A 23,142-nucleotide genomic window follows, 5' to 3' on the forward strand; every position below is an offset into this window, starting at 1 on the left:
ACTCATATATTATATAGATGTATTAAACACAGCGTGATCTATTTTAGGGGTTTATTTCTTTTATCATTGATGATTATGGCTTACAGTCAATGAAAACCCAAAAATCAGTGTTTAAAAAAAGAGTTATAAATAAGACCAATTGGTACTTTTGCAGTGTGGGCAGTGTGCCAAGTCCTGCTGGAAAATGAAATCCATATCTCCATAAAAGTTGTCAGTAGCAGAGGAAAGCATGAAGTGCTGTAAGATTATGCGAGAAAACACTGCACTGACTTTAGACTTGATAATAAAACACAGTGGATCAACACCAGCAGATGACATGTTCTCCAAACCATCACTGACCATTAGTAAATTTTACATTTCATTTGTAAATCCAGAAAGCAGAGTCTGGAGGAAGAGTGGAGAGACACACAGTCCAAACTGCTTGAGGTCTAGTGTAAAGTTTCCACCAATCAGTGATGGTTTGACTGAGACATATCATCTGCTGGTGTTGATCCACTATCCACTAAAGTCAGTACAGTGTTTTCCCACAAAATCTTACAACATCTAATTTTCTGAGACACTGACTTTTGGGTTTTCATTGGCTGTAAGCCATAATCATCAACAATAAAAGAAATAAACACTTAAAATAGATCACTCTGTGTGTAATACATCTATATAATATTAGTTTAACATTTTGGACTGAATTACTGAAATAAAGTGTAGTATCTTGAGCTGTGATGCCATGTAGATGCATGAAATAAGTCTTCGCTGATACTGTTCTTTGTATATAAGAAAATTTATTACAGAAAAAAGAATAATTAGTACAAAAGATAACAGCATCATTAACAAGCAAACCGGTTTTGCAGGGAGAGAGCTCTTTTCCCAAATCTGATCCGTAGCTCTCTGGCTGGAATTGCTGAAGTCCAGCCTTTATGTTTGAAAAACACCTCACAGCTGGAAACACTTAACATACGCTCCTATAGCGCACATACATAGAACATACACAAGTTAGTCTGACGCAATGCATGGGAGGGGAAAGAAGTGCTCCCCCACACTAGCCTATGCTTGAAAAAACAAATGTGTTTAAGTTAGGGCTAACTCCATCTGTTCCCTGTGGTCCAGTGGTCATTCTGTGTGGAAAATATATATGATAATGGTGAATATGGTGAATATCCCATGTGTTTACAACTGTGTATGCTCAAATATACGTCAAAAGTAAGTTCTCAATTATATTCTAATTGTTTGAGATGCACTAATACTTTGATGTTGCATTTCCTGGTTCCACAATCTGGTAAGATTGAACGCTCCACCTAAACTCAGATGTGAGCTACAAAACTAAACCTCAGTACACAAAAACAGCAGGCAGTGGTGCACGTCCATGTCCAAGTGAACCCCCTGTTTCAGTTCTCTTCTTAATGGCTGGATCAGTTGTTAAGTGCCCTAATTATGTCTTTCCAATTCATTGTATTTCATATCTACCTCTTTACAAAAAGTGCCACAGCCTGAGCTTTATTGACAGCTCCATTAACTCTTAAAGCAGAGTAGGAATTTAGTTCGTATGTAGTGTGTGCACAATACAATGAATACAAATCTTACTTTCCGAAATATTTGTTTGGAATTGTTTTCTTTTTATTTGGAGCGTCAGATACTCGGTGTTATCATATTAAGGAGAATAAACAGGAGATAAATTAAATAATTAGACAGAAAAATAAGGTTTACAACAATAATGTGGGAGAATATAGAAGTAAAAAAGAAAAAAAAAAGAAAAAGAACCTTGATTTGATGTGTACAGAAATACAGCGAATGATCACGCCAACATATACAGCCCAAAACAAACAGAAAAAAAGCAATCAAAATACACTAGCGCTGGTTAAGATTTTCCTTACATATCTGCAAACAATAACAATAATTTATTAGTTAGGTGGTCTAATTTGTGGCAAAGACGTTTCGTATTGCAATTTTACAAAAGGAGCACTACAGATCTTCATTTCATTTACATTTATACATGTATATTATAGAAAAGTACATGGTCATATTATTTGGAAAAGAGGTGACAATTCTCCTGAAGAATGAACTGATTACACCCACCAAGAAGCCAAATCTAAAATATCATATACATTTTATATTAGTCTCTTAAACCACAGCTATTTTGTAGAGGATTCGATTGTGGGATCCGTTGCAGTAATCTGAACAAAAGTGAACCTCCACAAATCCCCTAAAAGACAAAGACAAACGAGCAGATGCAGGCTTGGGATGGCACAGGTGATGTTCTCGGGAAATCTGGATTGTAGCAGCTCACAGTGATTGTAAATCAGAAGGATAAATTATCAGACTAAAGTCCTCCACGAGGCAAGATCTAGCATCCGTATTGTGATATTTTAGAATATTATCCAATTTTTTAATGATCAATTTTTACATGTAAAGACAGTGGTTCACTTTGTGTTGTTTTAACTCTGACCACTAGAGGGCAGTGTTGTACTCTTTCATTAGATCCCACTGTTCTTATTAGTTAGAAATGTTACTTTTCTTTTTTATTTATTTAGTTATTTAGTTGTCCAACATAATATAATGCAATATATTAAATATACTGAATTGTATTGTACTGTATTGTGGTGCACATCACATATTGCCATGTTCTTGCCAGTACACAGCCCTACAATGAAGATGAACCTAAGAATGGGTAAAAATTGAGAATCTGCTATTAAAAAGTGGATGATACAGTTTGGTCCAAGCCCATTTCACTACTTCATCACAGTCCATCACATTCCAGCATACAAACCAACTGGTCTGACTAGTTTCAAAGTTTCATACTATCAAAAGCAAACTACAGAAAAACCAACAACGCAAACCCTGAGCACTGAGGTGGCAATTAAGGCTTACCAGGATACATCAATTACACGATTCTTCTCATTCTTTGTGAGACACAGACTAACCTGTTTTTTGTGTTTAGAGGAAGAAGAGTCTGTAAAATTTGTCAGGAATTTCACATATATAACTTATTACAAATAACCAGAAACAAAATTGGAATGGTGATCTAGGACCAGTTTCTATCAGTAAGGTGGTCAAGGGATGTTCTTTGATATAATTAGAGAATAACATTGGTATTAGCACTACCATTAGCACCACTGGATTGCATTTATAATCTACATATAATTAAATAATTAAATATGTATAATATGTGCCAAGATACTATATCTGTGGACACCCCTTTAAATTAAAAATGCAAGAAGCTGTTTTTACTTTTACTGGCACTCATTCCTTATTAGACAGCTATGTCAACAATAGAAGGATCAACTATAATAAACTTTATATATATATATATATATATATATATATATATATATATATATATATATATATATATATATATATATATACAGCTCTGGAAAAAAAAGAAACTTAAAAATTATGAGTTTCTTTGATTTGAATCAAGAATCAACGAATGATCAAAAGCCATCAAACCAAACTGAACTGCTTGATTTTTTGCACCAGGAGCGAGTAGCATAAAGTTATCCAAAAGCAGTGTGTAAGACTGGTGGAGAAGAACATGCCAAGATTCACGAAAAACTGTGATTAAAACCAGGGTTGTTCCACCAAATATTGATTTCTGAACTCTTAAAACTTTATGAATATGAATGTTTTATTTGCATTATTTAAGGTTCAAAAGCTCTGCATCTTTTTTTGTTATTTTACCCATTTCTCATTTTCTGCAAATAAATGCTCTAAAAGACATATACACGTTGTTCATAGTTTTTAGATAGAAAAAACAACAATGTTCATTTGAATGTTCAACCGATTCAGAAACTAAAGTGGTCTAAATGTTTTCCAGAGCTGTATATCAGTGCTGCTGTTTTAAGTAGATTTTTAGTAGTATTTTGTTTATATGTCAGCATCAACACCAGGGGATATGATATACATCAGCCTGTCACATTAATTACATGACCTCAATAATATTTGATAATAGTGATATGATCTGTTGTTTGTATGCATATATAATAGTGAACAGTATTTTAGCCAGTCATGCGAAAAGACCAATCAGTGCTTCAATAACTTTGACTCCATACACAGTGTGGACTGCAGTAGGTGAAGAAAAAAAGGATTTATTTCCCAAACTATGATTAATTACTAATTTTGCTGTCTCTAAAATGGTATAATTGTTGTGTTATGCTATTATTATTATTATTATTATTAATATTATTATGTGGCATTTAATGCTCTTAAACTGAAAAAAAAAAAAAAAAAAAATAGCACTATAATTTCTTGGATGATATATTGTCCACCAAAAATTGTTACGGTGACAGGCCTATATATACATAAAACAAATTGGAAAAATCTCGTAATTAGACCACAATTCCCATATCAGAGGAAGAATCCGATCCTTTATCACCACTCCTACTCAGATAACTTTTAGTGAACACAGGCCCAGTTACAAATACCTCAATTCCCAAATTAGTTAAAGTTATGTGATTAGATCATGCATTCTTAGCTATGAATCATGCAAAACATATCAACTCCCTCAACATTTTCATTGTAGTCCAATCAGAACCAGCAAGACATAAACAGGTTTAAAACTGTGTTCAAATTCTACACTATCTGAATCTGAATCGTCCAAATTTGGATTTACATTAGTTAAAATGACTTCATTAAAAATGACTGATGGGCCACATTCTTAAATCTCTTAACTGCTTTCGTGCTACTCTTTAGGAAGCTTTTGGAATGCACACTCATATCTCCATTAGCAAAAACCCCACACTGAACAAGAATTCAAAATTTATCCTGCGACTTGAGAAGGCACTCTGAAACAGAACATGTACTACAAGAAAAGGACTCTTTAAAAATGCGGGGTTACACCTGCTTACAATGTGATTTGTATCTGGATAGTATCCATCTAAGATTTTAAACGACATGCATTTATACTTTGCAGCCAAATCCAACTTGTTGCATGGTGTTGCATTGTTTTACTGGTGTCTGGTTTGTACTTGTTTGAATGTTTCTTGGAGAGACAGATGTGTTTACGATGCCATAACATATCTTAAATGGGTCTCAGCTTACCTTTAATGAAGTGATTTGAGTGATCAGATTTGTATCTGTTTTGAAATGTGTACTGGGTGTGTTCACACTTACAGTGAATGTGATTTGGTCTTACTCAGATATAGAAACTAGATATAGATACTCAAGCCTGATTGATGTAAAGAGTTCTGATCAATTAGCACCTGGATTATGAGTATCTGGATCAATGAGCATCTGGACTATGAGTATCTAGATAAATAAGCATCTGGATTATGAGTATCTGGATTATTATGAGCATCTGGATTATGGCAAAGTCACATAAAACCAGTGTAAGTGTGAACACACCCAATACATTTTTAAAACGTACAAATTCAATCACTCAAACAACTTTAGTAGCTGGTCTGAGACGCATTTTAGACACGTTTAAACAGTGTAAACTCATTTGGCTTTCTAAAAACAAATACATTTTTTATCAGTATAACTAAACACCATTAATAATTGATGAGCAATGAGCTGATTGGAATATTCTGCTCCACACAGCAATCAGATTATGGTGTGACTAACTGAATCGGCATTTGTCTAACAAGTGTAAATGCATGTGGTTCCAATCCAGGTACTAGTCACATGACTAGTCAAAACAGTGCAATTTATTGTGACTGTATAGTTTCCAAATCACTTGGCCAACAAATTAATCTTTAAATTAAGATTTGGGTGATGGCAAACAGATTAGTATGAAAACCTGTAAACGACCACCTGTGCCACCTGTGGTTAAATAATGACTCTTGATGACACCATTACACCAAAATGAGCCAACCAATCAATCTGAACAGTCCAAGTATGCCAAGTATGCATAATTCTGGTTCAATCAATTTCTCTATACACTGTTGGTTTGGATGCGTCAAACTCAAAATAAATAAAGATTTTAAACCCCAAAGAAAGCAGAAAGACCCTGAAGTCCCCATACAGTCGCTTTCAGTATATTTGCATATTTAATCAGTGGGCTGAGAGAGTGAGAGACCACTAAAACTGACTGAAAAATAATAAATAAATGAAGCCTAATGACCCCTATACGACTCAATAAACTGTGCAGCTATACTGAGCATATTGGAGCACTTCATAGTCCTACAATTCCAGAATGTAGTCCTGTATCTGTTTCTCTGCATACTTTATTATTATCCTCCTTTCATACTGTTCTTCAATGTTTAGGATTAGTGGACAGCAGTGCTGCTGGAGTTTTTAAACACTGTCCACATTATTAGACACTGCTATCTACAGCTGCTCCACTTTGTAGATAAAGTAAATTCAAAGACAGAAGCTCTGTATCTGTTGCTGCACAATTTACAGTGTTTATCGTCCTCTAGTCCGTCATCATTGCTCTTTTAGGACGCTACTGGCTACATACTTTTGGTTGGTGTATCCTTCTCAGTACAGCAGTGACACGGAGGTGTTTAAAAACTTCATCAGCACTGCTGCAGTGTCTGATTCACTTATATAAGGACAATTCACACACTAACAAACCACCTAAATAATAATAATAATAATAATAGCTGAGTATTGAACAGTGTGAAAGGATAATGATGATAATGAAGTATGTAGAAAAACAGATACAGGACTACAATCTGTAATTACAGAAATACAAATTGCTCCTATATGATCATTGGAGCTGAAAAATGATAATAGGTGCGAGTATGTTTATGCTTGGTAATTGTATACATTCTGCATGTATAAATAACGAAGTGAAGATGTAGATAAATTAGGGCGCTGAGTGGGAGATTGCTGGTTCAAATCCTGGTCATGCAGCTTGTCATCAGCTGCCAGAGCCCAGAGAGAGCACAGACCTGATTCACTCCAGGTGGGTAGATGGAGCTCTTTCCTCTCATTACTACAAAGGGTGATGTTGATCAGCACAAGGTGTCTGTGAGCTGGTGTATCATAACAAGGGAAAAAAAAAAAGATACAGGTGAATCTTGTTTAACAGTTTGGTCATGTTTGATGCTCCTGGTCTTTACAGTGTGGATATTCTGCTCTGTCAGCACTGTATTCTGGTAATTCTGTATGCAGTGTAGATTTCCACCTTCTCAACTAATGCCCAAGCCCTGCAGGTTTTTAAACAGGAAAAGCATTAGATGACCAAAACAGGTAAACCCACCAAAATGTGTAGTGCAGGGTGTGAGTGTGTATGTGTTTGTTTTGGGGGGGTGTAGCTGGGACTAAAAAGCACCATTTTCTGACATTAAAAGAAGAAGACTTACAGAGTGATCAGACAGTCCCCTGAAGTTGTGTGTTATTCTGCAGTGCTTGTAATGACTGTTTTTGGCACTCTGGGATTAACCTTCAGTTTCAGATTGGCATATGGACTGGTTTCCTCAAGAGGGATTAAGTCTAGACTTGGACTACAATTTCTGAATGCAGCTTTCTCTTTAAACGAAAATGGAGTCTACATCTAGGCTTAATCCCTGTCTGGGAAACCAATCCAATTAAGATGTTTCCCCAAATAGGGCTTAAGCCTAGTTGTAGACTGCATTTACTTTCAATGGAAAATCTGCATTCAGAATTTGTAGTCCAAGACTAGATTTAGACTATATTTAGAATTAGATTACATTTAGCAACATTAGTATTTTGACCCATAAACATCCTCAAACCAGAAGATTTAGTTCAGATGTTAAATGAAAATGAGAAGCATATACTCTAAACAGAACAGAGTTACCACAACCACAACAGGCCTGTCATTATCATTACTTTATCAAATTATCATACAAAAAAGGAGCATGACCTTAATCAATTTTGCTGACCTTATTATCGTCGAACATGTTATTCTTAGGAAGGAGAGCCCATTAATGTGAATGAGCAACAGAGATATTATTTTATTGATGTATATATGTATTCTTAGAATATTTAAAATATTATATTCCAACCCCAATGTCTAAATATTTTTAATAATTAATATTTTTCATTTTCATTAAATTAATGGAATAATATGGTCTCAAAATTACAATATCATTTATCATAATTATGTTTGGGACACCATAATCTCCAAACAAACAGTTAGTTATCATGGCCTGCTTATATCACAGGATGCAGTAATATCTTCCACTGAAAACTAAGGGTAGACCCAGCGTGCCAAACCTGTTAACAAAAAATAACACCACAACTTCTATTAGGCCAAATACAGAAATTGTGAATTAATGGCGTACCCTTTCATCACACCAACAGGAACCTGTTAATGCAACCAAGCTAGAAACTACTGTGTGATGCTTGGACTCAGACACAGTCAGCTTCTTTGGGGAGTTTCTGCAGGCCAGGAAAACAGCAAATAAATATCAAGAACATAATATAATAAGAGGCTACAGTATAGGCTACTTACTGTATAACAAATCATGATTATTGATCATCTGAGGTCATTGGCGGTAAAAATGAAAGAAAGAAAACAGACCAGGAAATGAAAAATAAAAAAACAAGAACTGATTAGTATGAATGAAAGTCTTATTTTAAAAGAGTAGAGTATGAAATGTCATGATTGCAGGTTTAAAACAAACAAACAAAAAGGAAAAACAAAACCCTAAAAATCTCCTCCAAATTAGCGAACTGTGCAAGCCCACACACAAAGGCTACTGTGATGCAGGAGAGGCAGATGGATGGCGTGGCCAACCCCTATGCAGTCCTCTTCTCCTCCTCCTCCTCCTCTCTGCTGCTGCTGTACAGTGTGTAGCTCCTCTCTGCCCAAAACTTCTCAGATGAGTCCTCTGTAAACCACCCAGAGTCTTTCTCTGCATCCAATACAGCCCATCCAATCCCTGCATCCACTGATCCCGATGTAGGATCAACCAAGAAGCCCCTAAAAATCTGCAGCAGGCCTACTTAGCTTTTTTATGTGAGTCAAGAAGCAGGAAACACATCCAGGAAACTCTGGAAACTCTGTGGCTGGTGGGGAGCATAAGGAGTTCGGCCAAGCTCTGATCCGGGGCCAGTCAGCCAAGGACTAAATAATAGCTGAAGCCTTGGTTTGGCCCGGCCCAGCATATCCCAGTGCAGTGCAGCTGTGTCTGGCAGGTCAGTTGTTCAGTCAGTCAGTCAGTCAGTCCTAGCAGTTGATAGAGCAGTCCGTCTTGGCTTTGCTGGCAAAGCTGATGATTCTGCGCAGACATCGTCCAAACTCCTCCAGGATGAGCCTCTCAGCCAGGACTTGTGATTGGTTGGTCAGCTCAGCTTTCTCGGCCTGCTCCAGCAAGCAGTCGCATGTCGCCTCCGCTACTTCCTTTGTTACGAATGTGTATGGCAATCTGCGTGAGACAGAGGAGACAGGTGAAGACCATCTTACCAGTGCAAATGACAGGAGAAACAGCACACTATCAATTTCGGGTAGTAACACTGCATTTACAAGACTCCGTGGTGTCAACGCATATAAATACACTGCCACCCCTCCAACTGGTCACATGTGGGCTTTGCAAAGGCGTTCCGTGCGTCGTCCACTTAAATTGTTTTATTCAATAGAAAATAGTTTTATACAAGGTTTATTTCCCATGAACTAAAATATAAATATATAACACCGTCTAGTGAGCAGGCCACCTGTAGGTTACTTGCACAGGCTCTAGGCAGAAGTCTAGATATTACATTACATTACATTACATTACATTACATTTGGCAGACGCTTTTGTCCAAAGCGACTTACAATATTGAAGTGCAAATCAAAAAGCTTGAAGATTTGATATAATATACATTTCCTCCTGCTCTTTTTTTTATTAAATGGGTCATGTTATACCTCTAATTACACAAGTAAGGGCTATACAAAACATTTTCAAGTTCTTTACACAAAATCACTCTCACATAAAGAAATATCACCAGTTTCAGTCCTTTTAAGAAGGAGCTGTTTAAGGGCTCTGTCACTTTTATGCAAATAAGCTGTTGCTGGCTATGCCCCATGTGCTTTTCCTTTGGCTGTAGCAATAGCGCTTGGCGTCTTATGTATGGTGCTTGTAAAACCAGCAGACTGAAATAGCAGATCATTAAAGTGATCCAGTGGGTGGGGCTTTGGTGTGGAGGTTGATGAGGCTTTCTGTACTGTGACATCACAAGTGGAAATACAAAAGCATGTAAAAAAGTGAGTTTTGCATAACATGTCCCCTTTAATTTTTTCCAGATCTTAAGGTAACTGTTCAGCACAGCTTTTAAAACACATAAAAAGCAGCTGTAAAAAGCAAAACAATGTATAAAACCAAAAAAGTTTACTTACTTCCCCCCTCCGCTGGTGATAGCTGGTGTAGTTCTCGTGAGCAGGTCTGATATCTGAGAGGACAGCTTAGTCTTAGCTGCTGTCTGCTGCTGCACCCGCACTTCTGCAGCATCGGCCAAATGCATCAGCGTCTTCCTCTCTGGACTCTCCTCAAAGTTCTTACAGCCCACACACTTACAGATTGACGAGCACATGATCTTTGCCTAAGAACAAAAGATATTTTTACATTTTCACTTGTTTCCAAATTCCACCCATCAATCAGAGTAAAGCCATGCAACCCATCCAGAGAGAGCTAGGCCAACTGTGCTCTCAAGGCCTTCTGGCTATAAATGGAATCACCAGATGATGGCACCACTGCTTGGATAACTGTGGATAATATCGCCACTTGGAAGCAAATAGAGCAAAAACAGCAAATCTCTGTATAAAATAAAGGGCTGAATTACCTCATAGCACTCGCAATAATTCTTCAGACAGCCAGACTTCTTGCAGTTGCAGCCTTTGCTGTGCCGTCTGTCTGATTCTCCCTCTTTTCCTTTGCCAATTTTGGGTTTAAAGGCTACTGGGTTTCTGTCCAAGCAAGCCTACAGCACAAGAACATATTTTATAGCTCATCATTTCATGAAATGCCTAAAATCTGTTTTCAGTTTTTTTCATTGTGTCATGTAGGAACTACAGCTACTCTGTACCTTAATTGCTTTGAGTCGTTCACTCTCATGGTCGAGGTTGTTGAAGCAATTTACGCAGTTGCAGTTATTACAAAACTCCCCATTCGCAAAGCAGTCACAATACCTGCAGGTGAAACACGCAGCTTTTACTAAGCTCTCAAACCCAGACAGAAGTCTGCTCTGCAGATGTTCTGGAAATTAATAACAGCAGCCAGAAGTAAAGGCACACTTACAGTTTCAAGCACTGTGACTTTGTGCAGTTGCAAGGCTTTCGTGGTCTTGAGGTTGTATCTGGTGCTGATAAACTGCAAAAAGGACAAAAAAAAAAGTGTTAAAGCATAAAACAAAATAAAGAATTAAATCAAACAAATACATAAACCAGTGTACAGTATGTTTATATGCAGAGATGAAAACACATATCTACTTTGCAACCAGTCAATAATGTCACAGAAGAAAGCAGCGTAAAGTACAAACTTTCTGCCTCAGCATTTCGTAAACATTCACCCACTATAGGTTCCAATAAAAATATTGATATTTTACACCATGTATCGATGCGATCAATATATCGTCCCAAACCGTGAAGACAGAATTTCTGCTAAGAGAAGAAATGATCTTTAATGCAAAAACTGAGAAATCCAATAACTGTGCAAAAATCTGCTTTTGTCTTGGCACCACATATCACAGGACGTGTTCAGATCTCTTGCAAAAGGAGTATTACAGATAACTGCAATAATAATTACAGATAATATATAATTACAGTAGTATTACAATAATAATGTTTTGGCTCATCAGTGCATAACTTTTTAAATGAGTTAGGCAGATCATCTGATTATTTAAAACAATCTGTCAGTAAGCTGGAGAGAAAAGCCACTTTTCAACAACAACAAGCGGATTATGATGTTGGACTGCTTTAGACTGCTGGTGCATTTCTAAATTTCATCACAGCACAAAAACAGATGCAGTGCATGGTGGGTCATTTACCCGTTGAGAGGAAGCCTGGCTTGGGTCTGAATGGAGGTTGGGGCGGAGAAACCAGAATTGCTGGCCAAAGTCACAAATGCCGATTGTGGAATCTACAAGAAACAAGCAGAATCAATTAGACACAAACTGGCTCACCTCAGCTGCACTGCATGCTCTAAAGGGTCTTTAAAACATTTTCCTATAAAATACCAAGTACATAAAAACAATCTTTGCGTTTTCTAACAATCAAATATTGCAAATATAATTTAACATTTTGCAAAAAAAAATAAAAATAAATAAAATCTTCTTTAATTGTGTCCGGTGAAGACCTGGAGACAACCAAGCTGTTTTTTTTTTTTTTTATTAAAGGGGGCACATTATACCCACGTTATTATACCCAAGTTAGAACAGGTCTATGGGCTTTGTTCTTTCAACAAAATCAAACAAAATTCAACAAGATCTCTCCAACTATATTCTTCTTAGTTTCAGTCCCTTTCTGAATGAGCTGGACAGTAGGTATAGATCCCTCCCTCAGACGAAGTCTACATGCTAATCTATTCCAAAATGATGTTTCTTTAACTGATTTAGTGGGCAGGGCTCTGGTGGGCATTGACAGATAAAGAGGGTGGAGCCAGGGTGGTTCTATGCTGGATTCCTCATTGTGACATCAGAATAAGGGAGCATCCAAACAGAAAGCAGATAGATGGATTTTTTTTGTGCTTTGAGTGTTTATAGGAGCAGTCAAGACCAAAGTAGAAATACAAAAGCATATATCCCCTTTAAACATACACTTCCCATGCCCTTAAATCACTAGACTTTATTGTTATCTTATGAAATTTGGTATTTATTGTTGGTGGCATTTTTAGAACCTTTAAGAAAAAATTAAAGCATTTGTTTTAGCTAAAAAGATTTAAGAACCTTTAAAACTTTTTTTAAGGATGACGAATAACACCTGACGTGTGTAATTCAAAACAATCACATTAAATCAACAAAAGGAAGAAAGCCTATATTAGTCAGAAAGAACAAAATGTTGGATTAACTGTGCTGAAGTACAGTCTTTAGACAATGTGGTGTAATATTTTCTAGCCAACTAAAAAGGTAAGCACACACACACAGACCTGTGTAACATATTGAGCTGGCAGCACAGCGTAGCCCATGTTTCCAGCACCAGGGGCAGGGGCGAGCACGGTGCCCGGGGGCAGGTTGGTCAGGTTGGGCTGAATCTGAGGCAGTGAGGTGGCTGGCATGATGAGTCGCTGCTGCGTCTGGCTGGTGGTCACCACCTGGGCTGCTGAGGTCATGGGCTTTGGAACCACCTGAGGAGAAATTAAAGCAGATCAATGCAGGGTTAAGGCTAAAACATCTACTAATTTAAATACTATCAATCTCACACAGCAACTGGTCATCTGACCATGGCTGAAATCATCAACTGAAAGAAGCCCAAACAAAAGCTGCATAAGGGAACTGATATAGATAGAATTGATAGATTGATTGATTGATAGAATGCATGAGGTTTGTCAGATACAGGCAAAATTTAGACAACTGGGGAAGTAAAAACACCTTGTTAAAATACTAATATTAGAATAAATAAATCTGGAAAAAAAGCTTTTTCCCTCTGACTTAAAAACTTTTTTAGAATAAGATTTGTTTTTTATATGCGCTGAATGTAGGTTTATCTACATCTGTTCTAATATAAATATCTTTGGGTTTTAATTAATATCTTGTGCATTTGTGTCAACAATGCCAAAAAAAAGTCTTGCAGCTACAAGTGGCATCAAGATAAACACTCTCTTATGAGAGTGGAGTGTTTGAGATGAGAGGTTACCTGTTTGACGGTCTGTGCTGGGACTATGGGAACAGACATCCTCACAGCAGCAGTGTTCATCATCATGGGCTTACCTTTAGAAAAAGAAAAGGCACCCAAACATTATAATCTCCTCTTATAAACTATATTGAACTTTTTAAACTAAAGAAGCAATAAAAGGGCCAAAAACTATTAAAGTACTGAGCTTAGAGTAAGGATTCGGCTTAGATTCCTATGGCATGTAAGTCACATGATACATGTAACACATGCAGTCACATGAGATGAAAAATATTTTCCTATAAACGTTTCCTGGAAAACCAACCCACAAATATAATATAATATAAATATATTGGATATTTCAGATATGCCTTTCAAAATAATTAGTAAAATGTAATCAATAGATGTTTATTTTGCCTAATGTCCCCATGACTGATTTACAAAAATTGTACTGGGTTTTTTTTTCTATTTTTTTTCCCCCCATTTTCACGGCCAATAACCCAACCCATTCATTAGGACTCCCCCTATCACTAGTAATGCCCCAATACCAGGAGGGTGAAGACTAGCACACGCCTCCTCCGATACATGTGAAGTCAGGCTACGCCTCTTTTTGAACTGCAGCTGATGCAGTATTGCCGAGTAGCATCACAGCGCACTCGGAGGAAAGCGCAGCGACTTGGTTCCAATACATCAGCACACAGATGCCTTGTGCTGATTGACATCACCTTTTGGAGTGATGAAGGGAAAGAGAGCCATCTAACCATTTTGGCTTACAAACATAAAAGCATCATCTGTATGTTGGACTAGAGCTGGATGATATGCTCAACATGAGATATGCTTTATACATTCATAACATACTTAATTTCCGTCAATATGATCTAATTCCAATATTTATATGAACATTATAAAAGTCTCTGTCCTTGACGTACATAATCATGCACTGACAGAGCTGGGTGATTTGGCAAAATATGATATCACAATATTTATAGATTATCTTATGATACACAGTATTTATTATGTATTGACTGGCAGACAAAAAGCACCTGGAGAAGCCGATTCTCAAAAAATATCCTATTTAAATATTATTCTATGTGCATTATAGTGATTTACATTACATTTTTACTTGACATAATTCAATTAAACTGAAATTGTACACTCTCTGTAATAAAATACAGGGTTGGGTTGTGTATAAAACTGTAGAAAATAAGTTTGTTTTACATCCCAGTACCTGGCTGGATGGAAGGGTTGGTGTTAGTGCTGGGACTGGCGGTGTGTTGGGTGCTGCCCCCCGTTGTAGCTGTGACCAGGCGCACGTAGTGGAAGCGGCTGCCGGGCACCTGTATCTGCTGAACGTTGGGGGGTGTGGCCAGGGGGATGATTGTTTTAAATTGAGGCGTGCCACCTATCGCCACTGTCTGCACTGGCTTTACTGCCTGTGAACACAGCAGAGGGAAAACATGGTATTTCATTCAGAGTCCTCTATACGCATGAAAACATCTGCAAAATACAACATGCTGCATTATTCAGACATGTAATTTTCCATTTAGTATCAATAGTACCCTTTAGTTTCTAAAATAAAAGGGGTTCCAGCTACGTTTGACTTGGAAAAGGTGAATAGTGGCCTACTAAAAACACAACAGCAGCTCTGAACATGCCAAAACATTAAAAACAGTATCCAAAGCCCTGGGCCTGGCTTGTGTTTGGTTAGTGCCCTGAAACAATGTGATAGTGAGTGAGCTACCTGGGCAGTGGACTGGCTGGTTCCTGCTTTAACTGGGGAGGTTGTTGAAGTCTGCTGCACAGTGAGGATCTGCTGGCCAAGAGCCACATTTAAAGGCAGTGTCATGGATTTCTGAGGAGAGTTTGGAGGCTGGCTGGCCACTGAAACCACCGTCAGCTGTATGTTGAGCAGAAAAGAAAAAACAAAGGAGATAAAGTTTATTCAAAGACAATTAAAGAGTAGTTTTCAACCCTGGAGGACACATGGAAGACACAGTTTAGTGATTTCTACTCCAACAGAAGGGCTAGTTCTGGATTTCAAATTTTATTCTATTTTCCTCACCAATTTACTAGGCCAATTACCCAACCCAACCCAACTAGTGATGCCCCAACACCAGGATGGTGAAGACTAGCACATGCCTCCTCTGACACATGTATAGTCAGGCTCCGCCTCTTTTCAAGCTGCTGCTGATGCAGCATTGCCGAGTAGCATCACAACACGCTCAGAGTATAGTGCAGCAACTCGGTTCTGATAAATCAGCTCACAGACGCCTTGTGCTGATCCACATCACCCTTTGGAGTGATGAGAGGTAAGAGCATCATCTACTCACTCTAAGAGAGCAAGGTCAATTGTATTCTCTCAGGGCTCCGGCAGATGGTGGCAAGCTGCATGAACTGGATTTGAACCAGAGATCTCTCGATCACAGAGGAAGGGCTTGTTAATTAGATAATTAGCTGAATTAGGTGTGGTTGGAGCATGGTTAACATCAAAATGTGCAGAGTCAGTCCTCCAGGACCAGGATTGAGATCCAGTGCCTTATAAAATTCAGAAAATTCATTTTTTTTTCCCTTTTAGCTCAACAAGGCATAGTTTTATTTAGTTTAAAGCAGCATTTCATACAGTTAACAAACTTTACATAATTCAATTTGCAGAGATACTTACAAGTATGTGAGAGGTGTACCTACTTTTGGAAGATACTGGAAGTTCACTAAATACATATTCTTTGGTACCTTTGACATCTTAAATTTTAGAAAGCTTTATTCAGGTGTCCTCTAAAAAAAAACCACCTTGCTGGGAGATTTGAGGGGAGATATGGCGACTTTGCTGCTGCTGGAGATGTTCTGTGGTGTGCTGACTGCTTCCCCGACAGCAATGCTCCGTGGAGGAGTCAATGGCGTGGTTTGTGAAAGCACCCTCCCTGAAGGAAAGAAGCACAGAAATATTTAAAAATCCAAAATTTACACCAATATATTAATACGTTCCCATTTATACACTTATACCAAGTCATTTTCAAACTCCCCCTGGATAACTGCACAGTCCTACAGCCTACAACTGCAAGTTACTGACAATTACAACTTGCACGCTGTGCTCAAGGTAAGAAGAAGAACATCACCTGGGACCATGGGAGCCTGCACTGCAGCCTGACCTGTCAGACCCTTGCTGTTTAAGGCCTTTGTGATGATCAGCTTAGTTATCATGGGCCCTGCTGTGGAGACCGGTGTCTTTTTTGTTATCTGTCAAAAGAAGGACATCAAATTAAAGAAGATACATAAATAAATCAGAACACCATATTTTAGCTGAAGCTGGAGCCACAAGAGAAGAGATTAAAAAAATTAAGATACAACATTCTTGTCTTGAAGTTTAAAGACCATCAACTACTCTAGGTTTGTTTTTTTTTCTTTTTTTACTAGTGATGCTACAAAAATAAGCCATTCTTCATCTCTATTTCCTCCTTATTTCTTTATTTTATTTTTTTCCATTATACACTGTCATTTTTATTTGCAGTATTAACTGCATTATTATTGTGTTTGCATACATGCATGCTTGTCTTAATGTTCCTGCTCCTGTTTACGCCTGTGTTGTTAAGCACTTTGGAGTTTTCAGGGATGTGCTATTCATATAAATAAAATAATATTACTAATATTACTATCATTATTATTATTATAAATTACCAGACATGTGTAGATCTGGCTGGCTTTAAAATAGAACATTAATAAAAACATTATTAGGACTGTTTTAGTGTTTCTGTCTTCATAAACAATCTGCTTTATTGTGATACTTTTAACATTTATGGATTTTCGGCAAATAAGTTTACTGTATGAGCCATTCTACCATCATAAAAAAGGTTGCCAATTTTACATTAGAATTTCAATTATGATTTAAATAATTAAAGGTAACAACCTGATATATTTTGCTTTTACTTCTCACATCCTGCTTAACCTGCTGATCGAGGAGGAGACAAGCACCTCGTATATTTACACAAATAACAGACAGCCAAAAGTTTAGCTAACTATGAAACCATAAAAAAAAAAAACATACAATGATTAATTTGGCCTTAAAACGTTAATGTACACTGTAATCTAGTATTCTAGGAAATATGAAAATAGTGAGAATAAATTTAGCACAGAAGTAAAAAAAGTAATGCTTTTTAAATTCTAGATTTAGACGATGATCATTTCATTCGTTTTCTTGGTGTCCCATACCCAGCGCTACCTGTGTATGCACACATACACACCTGAACAGTCTTGAGCTGCTGTGCTTGCAGAGACGTTGAAGACCCCAGAAGCTGGCTGGTCGATGTCACAGCCTGCACCCCAATGACAGGCTTCGCCCCTGTTGTCACCACTTTAAACTGCGTGGGTTGAGCTTTGCCGTCCCCCGTGCCCTGAGACGTGGCGGGCTTGCTCCACGTGTGAGGCAGCGCCAGCACGAGGGGCTGCCCAGATTTACTGAGTCCAGTGACCAACAGTTTCTGGCCTTCCTGCTTGAGGACAGTGGTGCCTGGAGACTTGCCATCAGCAGCCACTTTGCTGAGAATCAGCTGGTGGTTGGCTGGGAGCGTCAAAGGGGCCGAGAGTTTGGGAAGGCCCTGGCCCACTACAGCACTGCTGGACTGAGTGGTGGAGGAAGTGACAGGCTTAAGGCCAGCAGAGGAAGCAGAGGTTACAATAAGCTGCGTTCCAGAGCTGATGCTGCATAAAGTGGAGTCCGTGGTGGTGGATGTGGTCAGAGCTTGCGTCTTCTGTGTTGGAGCGGTAGCAGGACACAAGCTGACAATTTCAGACACCTCTATTTCCATTGGAACCTGAGCTGGCTCTGGTTCTGACTGCACGGATGGTGCAGGAGGTTCATTGGGAGGATCCTCCTCCATGGCAATGGCCTCAGTGTCCATGATCTCATCAGGGAGGATACTGTTCAGATCGGGCGACACCACGTCCATCCTTTCACACGCACTCAGTCACTGAAACAAAGACACATTATACAGGTCAGTGAAGGGAATGACCGCCAAACACTTGCTAAAAGGAAAACTTCACCAATAACAATGTCATATTACAGGGTGCAGCAATGCCCTCTAGTGGGTAGGTTTTAAACACAACACTAAATGAACCACTGTTTGAAACCAATCTTTAAATGTAAACAAATACTTGAAAAAATGAATAGTGTTTAAAAAAAAAAAAGTATTGCAACACTAAATTTTAAGTAGGGCTCCAATTAAACATGATAATGTGGCTTAAAACAAACAGATGCTATATTGGTTTATCATATTCATCAGAAAAGGGTGCCTGGCTTTTTAACAGCTAATAAATTCATTTATAGGTTTGGCACACCTGATTAAAACATGATTAACATTGTAATAATACAGTCGAAGGCAAATATTAATTTTGATTCAGTCACAGATTTAATTTAGCACAAACAATTTCTTTATGGGGTACTGTCACTGATATTAACTAAAAAATATTTGGCCATTAGTAGAAATAATTTAATTTCAAGTAAAATTTGTAAATAGATGTTAAGAAAAATTGGTATTAACAGTAGTTTTGTGACAATAAACCATAAGGGAAAAGCCCATAAGGGAATATTATCTTTTTTTTTTAATAGTAATGCATTGCCACAACATATTATTTAAAGAGTGGGAACAAAATTATTAGCAGTGACCACAACATATTTAAAAAAATTTGCCACCAAAAAAAGGTCACGCACTAATACTTATGCTGGACCATATTTAGCTTTGATTGCGGTATTGTTTCGATAAGCTTCTGCAATGTCAAGATTTATTTCTATCCAGTGTTGCATTCATTTTTCACCAAGATCTTGCAGCATTGATGATGGTAGAGTCTGACCACTGCACAAAGCCTTCTCCAGCACATCCCAAAGATTCTCAATGAGGTTAAGGTGAACAAGCCATGTGTGAAAATGATAATCTCATGATCCCCTGTCTTTTTTGGGATAGTTCAATCCAGATGGAGACTTTTTTTGGAAGGCTTAATTATCTCGTTCCCACATAATATTTATTTTTATTTTATTTTTTACACAATTTCACCTTATATGCTCCATACTAACATGCAAACAGCATTTATTCAAAAACAAATATTATATTGAGCGTCAACAGTGGCCTTACTGTTGTTAGTTACTAATCAGCAAGTAAACAAACTGAAATAGAAATAGTACAGATTCAAGAAGAACTGTTTTTTGGCCAAAAACTAGGTGCTTATTTGGCGAATGGTGCGCTATTAAAACAGACACCGTTTTTACTTAATAACTCTCTGCTTGTGTGGATTAGGAAATAAACCAGATTAACATTAACAGGGCTGTAAAGGGGGATGAGCTGTCAGGGCTGGCTAATATTTGTGTGGCTAGCTTACCTACCTAGCAGGGTTAGCTAACCTAACATTAGGTTATAGGTTTCAGTACATAAAACTGTAGGAGCCAACAGCCTCTGGCTAAAGAAACACGGACTGGTTTGCTGGTAAATTCCTGAAATTTGATCTTAAAACTAACGCTAACTTCCTAGCTAGTTAAATAATTAATTCTATAGCTTAACCAACCTGACGCTATATCTAAACGCAGTAACGTTAGGTTAGTTACCAGAGGCTTTGTTTTTCTAGCTGTTTTAAAGCTAAGGGTCTTAACATATATAAAATACGGTGCCTGTGAATGTTTAAAGTATTATTTAAAGGCTTATTTGGATGTAATCTTATGGTATATACGGTTTAGGTCTCTTTAATCAGCTCAGAACTAACAAAAAAATTACAGTTTGTGTCCTACCTCCTCTCTCTGTGAGTGTGAGTGCTGGTCAGAAAGGCGAGTCAGGCAGCTAGCGTTAATGTTTTTCAGCAGCGCTGCTCCTGTTTAAATGACATAAATCGCGACATTACTCTGCATTCTCTGAATAATCATTAGTCGATATAAAAGTACACATATCCAGGCTGAACAGGGCGAGGTGTGGTGATGAAGAGCCCTGCGGAAAGCGGGCAGCGGGGCTGTGTTTCTATTTCAGGCCCGGGTTGGATTTCGAAAGATCCGCCATTTTCAACTCGTCATCAGTTCATTTCCAGACGCGAGAAAAACAACAGCGGAGCGGCTTGGTGCGTTTTGGGTGGGATTTGGTTAGTTTTGGTGGGTTTTTAGTGGGATTATCGTGGAGGTAAAGAGTTTAAAAAGCATATTCAAACGTGCAAAAAATATATACATAAAAAAACAATTACAATAGTTTATTTGCTAGTATGCAGAGTAGGTGTGGTTAAAAAACGTTAAAACAAAAACGAAATATTGCGAAAATAGCAAAAATGTTCAGTTTATTTGCACTTTTTGTAGTTTAATAATCTATAAATAATCTGCACATTAGTATTCTTGTAGAGTTTTGTTGTTATATTACTTTATATTGTTTCATACACAATCTGGTTAAAGTCTGGGTAAGTTATTACAGACAAAAGTTTAGAGAGTTGTTTTTCTACATAATGTCTTTACATTTATAATAAGTAAAATATTTAAAAAATAATTTAACAAAAAAAAACAATGTTTGCTCATATCTGCAAGAATATCCTTACTGCAAAAATACCCTAAAGAATTGCAATGTTAAGAATCATAGGGCTGCAATGATTAGTCAATAAACTCGATAATGTTGATTTGACTACAAATGTTATTGTCGACTAATCGTTCATTTGCAACAGTGCCGTATTACACAAGTGCTGGGGACAGAAACGCAATGGGAGATGGATAAATGTCTCACTCAAACAGTTTATGCTCAACTCCAAAAGTGCCCAAACACAACAGATTACATACTTACTCACTAAGTGTCAGTATCTTTTTACATTTATACAACATTTAGACACGTAAATTCCTTTTAAATCTCATGATCAGCTGTTTTAATTGTTTTTAGAAGTGGAGGACATAGCAGAAATATTTGTTGACTAATTGAAAAAAATAATTCAGATTAGTTGAATACCATAATAATCATTCGTTGCAGACCTAAAAATTTGTGATGCACAGCATCGGTTCTGCTTAGCACTAGCTACAAAACTTATTATATTTTATCTTGATTAAAATAAGCTTGATTATTATTCAAACCATAATGCATGCTCTTATTGACACATATTTTGCCGCATGTTAGCATATTTTTAAATGCCAGGTGATTTCTTTAAAAACACCTAATGCCAGCTATTAATCTCAAAATACATTCCACCTTTCATCATTAATGCATTGAATCAATGTTATGGTTTGCAGTGAAGAAAAGTGTTGAAAAGCTCATCTGCTCAAATATTTTAAATCTTAAATTACCCCTTAAGCAATGATAAATAAATGTTATTTTAAGGTTGTTTTTTCATTGTCAACCTTAAAAGATGTAATGCAACTAAACTTGTAAGTTTATTCTGTTAAGCTACCAATACAATCAGTTTACAGCACAAATAAAAAAAATCTGATTCTTCTCAAGCTCTAACCTAGTAACATTATAGTTATTTTAATTAATTAGTTAATCAATCATAATAAAAGATCAATAAAAATAATTGCCTCGATTTCACACTATTAAGGGGTTAAAATGTTATATATTACATTAATTAAATGTAATATAGCCCTCCTGTTTCAGAAAAAACACATTAACTAGCTATAGCTAACTCACTAAATAGCTGCTGTCATTACTGTCAACTCAGCTAAGCTAAGCTAAGCTAGCTAAGCTACCAGAAAAAATGTCACAATTTCCTCCCTCAATTAGACTGTAAATTAACTGATATATACTTATATTATAATCGTATAGTCCTATAACATTAATCAGTGGTCTGCAGCTCTATTTTGAGCCACTTCTATTCAGGGTGTCAGCAGTTTTACAGCGAAGCCGCAGCTGAACAGAAAGTCCGCCCTGCTGAACCTAAACAGCGCATATCAGCTGTTAGCTCGGCGGCTAACCCGCTCCGATCCCCCCAAACCCGCAGCTCAGCACCGGGAATCTTACAGTTCTATTACGGTCGCTTCCTCGGGAATGTGGACGCTTGTCGCCGTGTTCGTGCACGGCCCAGTCCGGTCCGGTACAGCTGGGCCCCGCACCGCTTTTCTCTCGCTACGTTTCCCGAAACAGATCCGATTGTTTAAAATACCGCGCCGAGCGCCATTTCACCCCTAACATCCCATAATGAGGCTCCGCCTCCATGGGAACCCGCGTGTTACGTCTACAGGGAACGCCCGCGCGCAGGAGTTGGCTCCTTCTAGTGTCTCATCTTCCACGCTACTCCCTACGCCCTACTCCCTACAACTACCAACCATATTCTGCTCACTATTCACTACACCCTTTCTACTAACTACACAACACTTCTTCTACACTATTCCCTACTCCCATATACTGCTCACTATACACTACACCCTATCTACTAACTACACCAAATAACTACACAACACTTCTTCCAAACTACTCCCTACACCCATATACTACTCACTGTACACTACACCCTATCTACTAACTACACTAAATAACTACACAACACTTCTTCCGCACTACTTCCTACAC

At 37.7% G+C, this 23,142-nt stretch overlaps 1 protein-coding gene across 3 annotated transcripts; it reads right to left on the bottom strand.

Moving 5' to 3' along the window:
- Window positions 1-4,201: 4,201 nt before the first annotated feature.
- Window positions 4,202-22,784, bottom strand: lin54 (lin-54 DREAM MuvB core complex component). 3 transcript variants are annotated; one of them, XM_007255005.4, is made up of 15 exons: window positions 22,594-22,783; window positions 20,412-20,491; window positions 17,881-18,606; window positions 16,759-16,879; window positions 16,433-16,563; window positions 15,387-15,542; window positions 14,874-15,078; window positions 13,670-13,743; window positions 12,963-13,160; window positions 11,866-11,957; window positions 11,118-11,189; window positions 10,906-11,008; window positions 10,663-10,800; window positions 10,220-10,422; window positions 4,202-9,269 (listed from the first exon to the last, which is right to left on the bottom strand). In XM_007255005.4, exons 3-15 carry the CDS (start codon window positions 18,583-18,585, stop codon window positions 9,071-9,073), a joined length of 2,397 nt encoding a protein of 798 aa, XP_007255067.3. In that variant the 5' UTR covers window positions 18,586-18,606; window positions 20,412-20,491; window positions 22,594-22,783; the 3' UTR covers window positions 4,202-9,070. The 3 variants fall into 3 exon arrangements, with proteins under 3 accessions (XP_007255067.3, XP_007255066.3, XP_007255065.3); XM_007255004.4 differs by lacking the exon at window positions 20,412-20,491 and having other exon boundaries at window positions 22,594-22,784; XM_007255003.4 differs by lacking the exon at window positions 22,594-22,783 and having other exon boundaries at window positions 20,412-20,680.
- Window positions 22,785-23,142: the final 358 nt, after the last annotated feature.

The sequence above is a fragment of the Astyanax mexicanus genome, chromosome 20 (assembly GCF_023375975.1).
Source record: "Astyanax mexicanus isolate ESR-SI-001 chromosome 20, AstMex3_surface, whole genome shotgun sequence".
In the NCBI taxonomy this organism is placed as follows: domain Eukaryota; kingdom Metazoa; phylum Chordata; class Actinopteri; order Characiformes; family Acestrorhamphidae; genus Astyanax; species Astyanax mexicanus.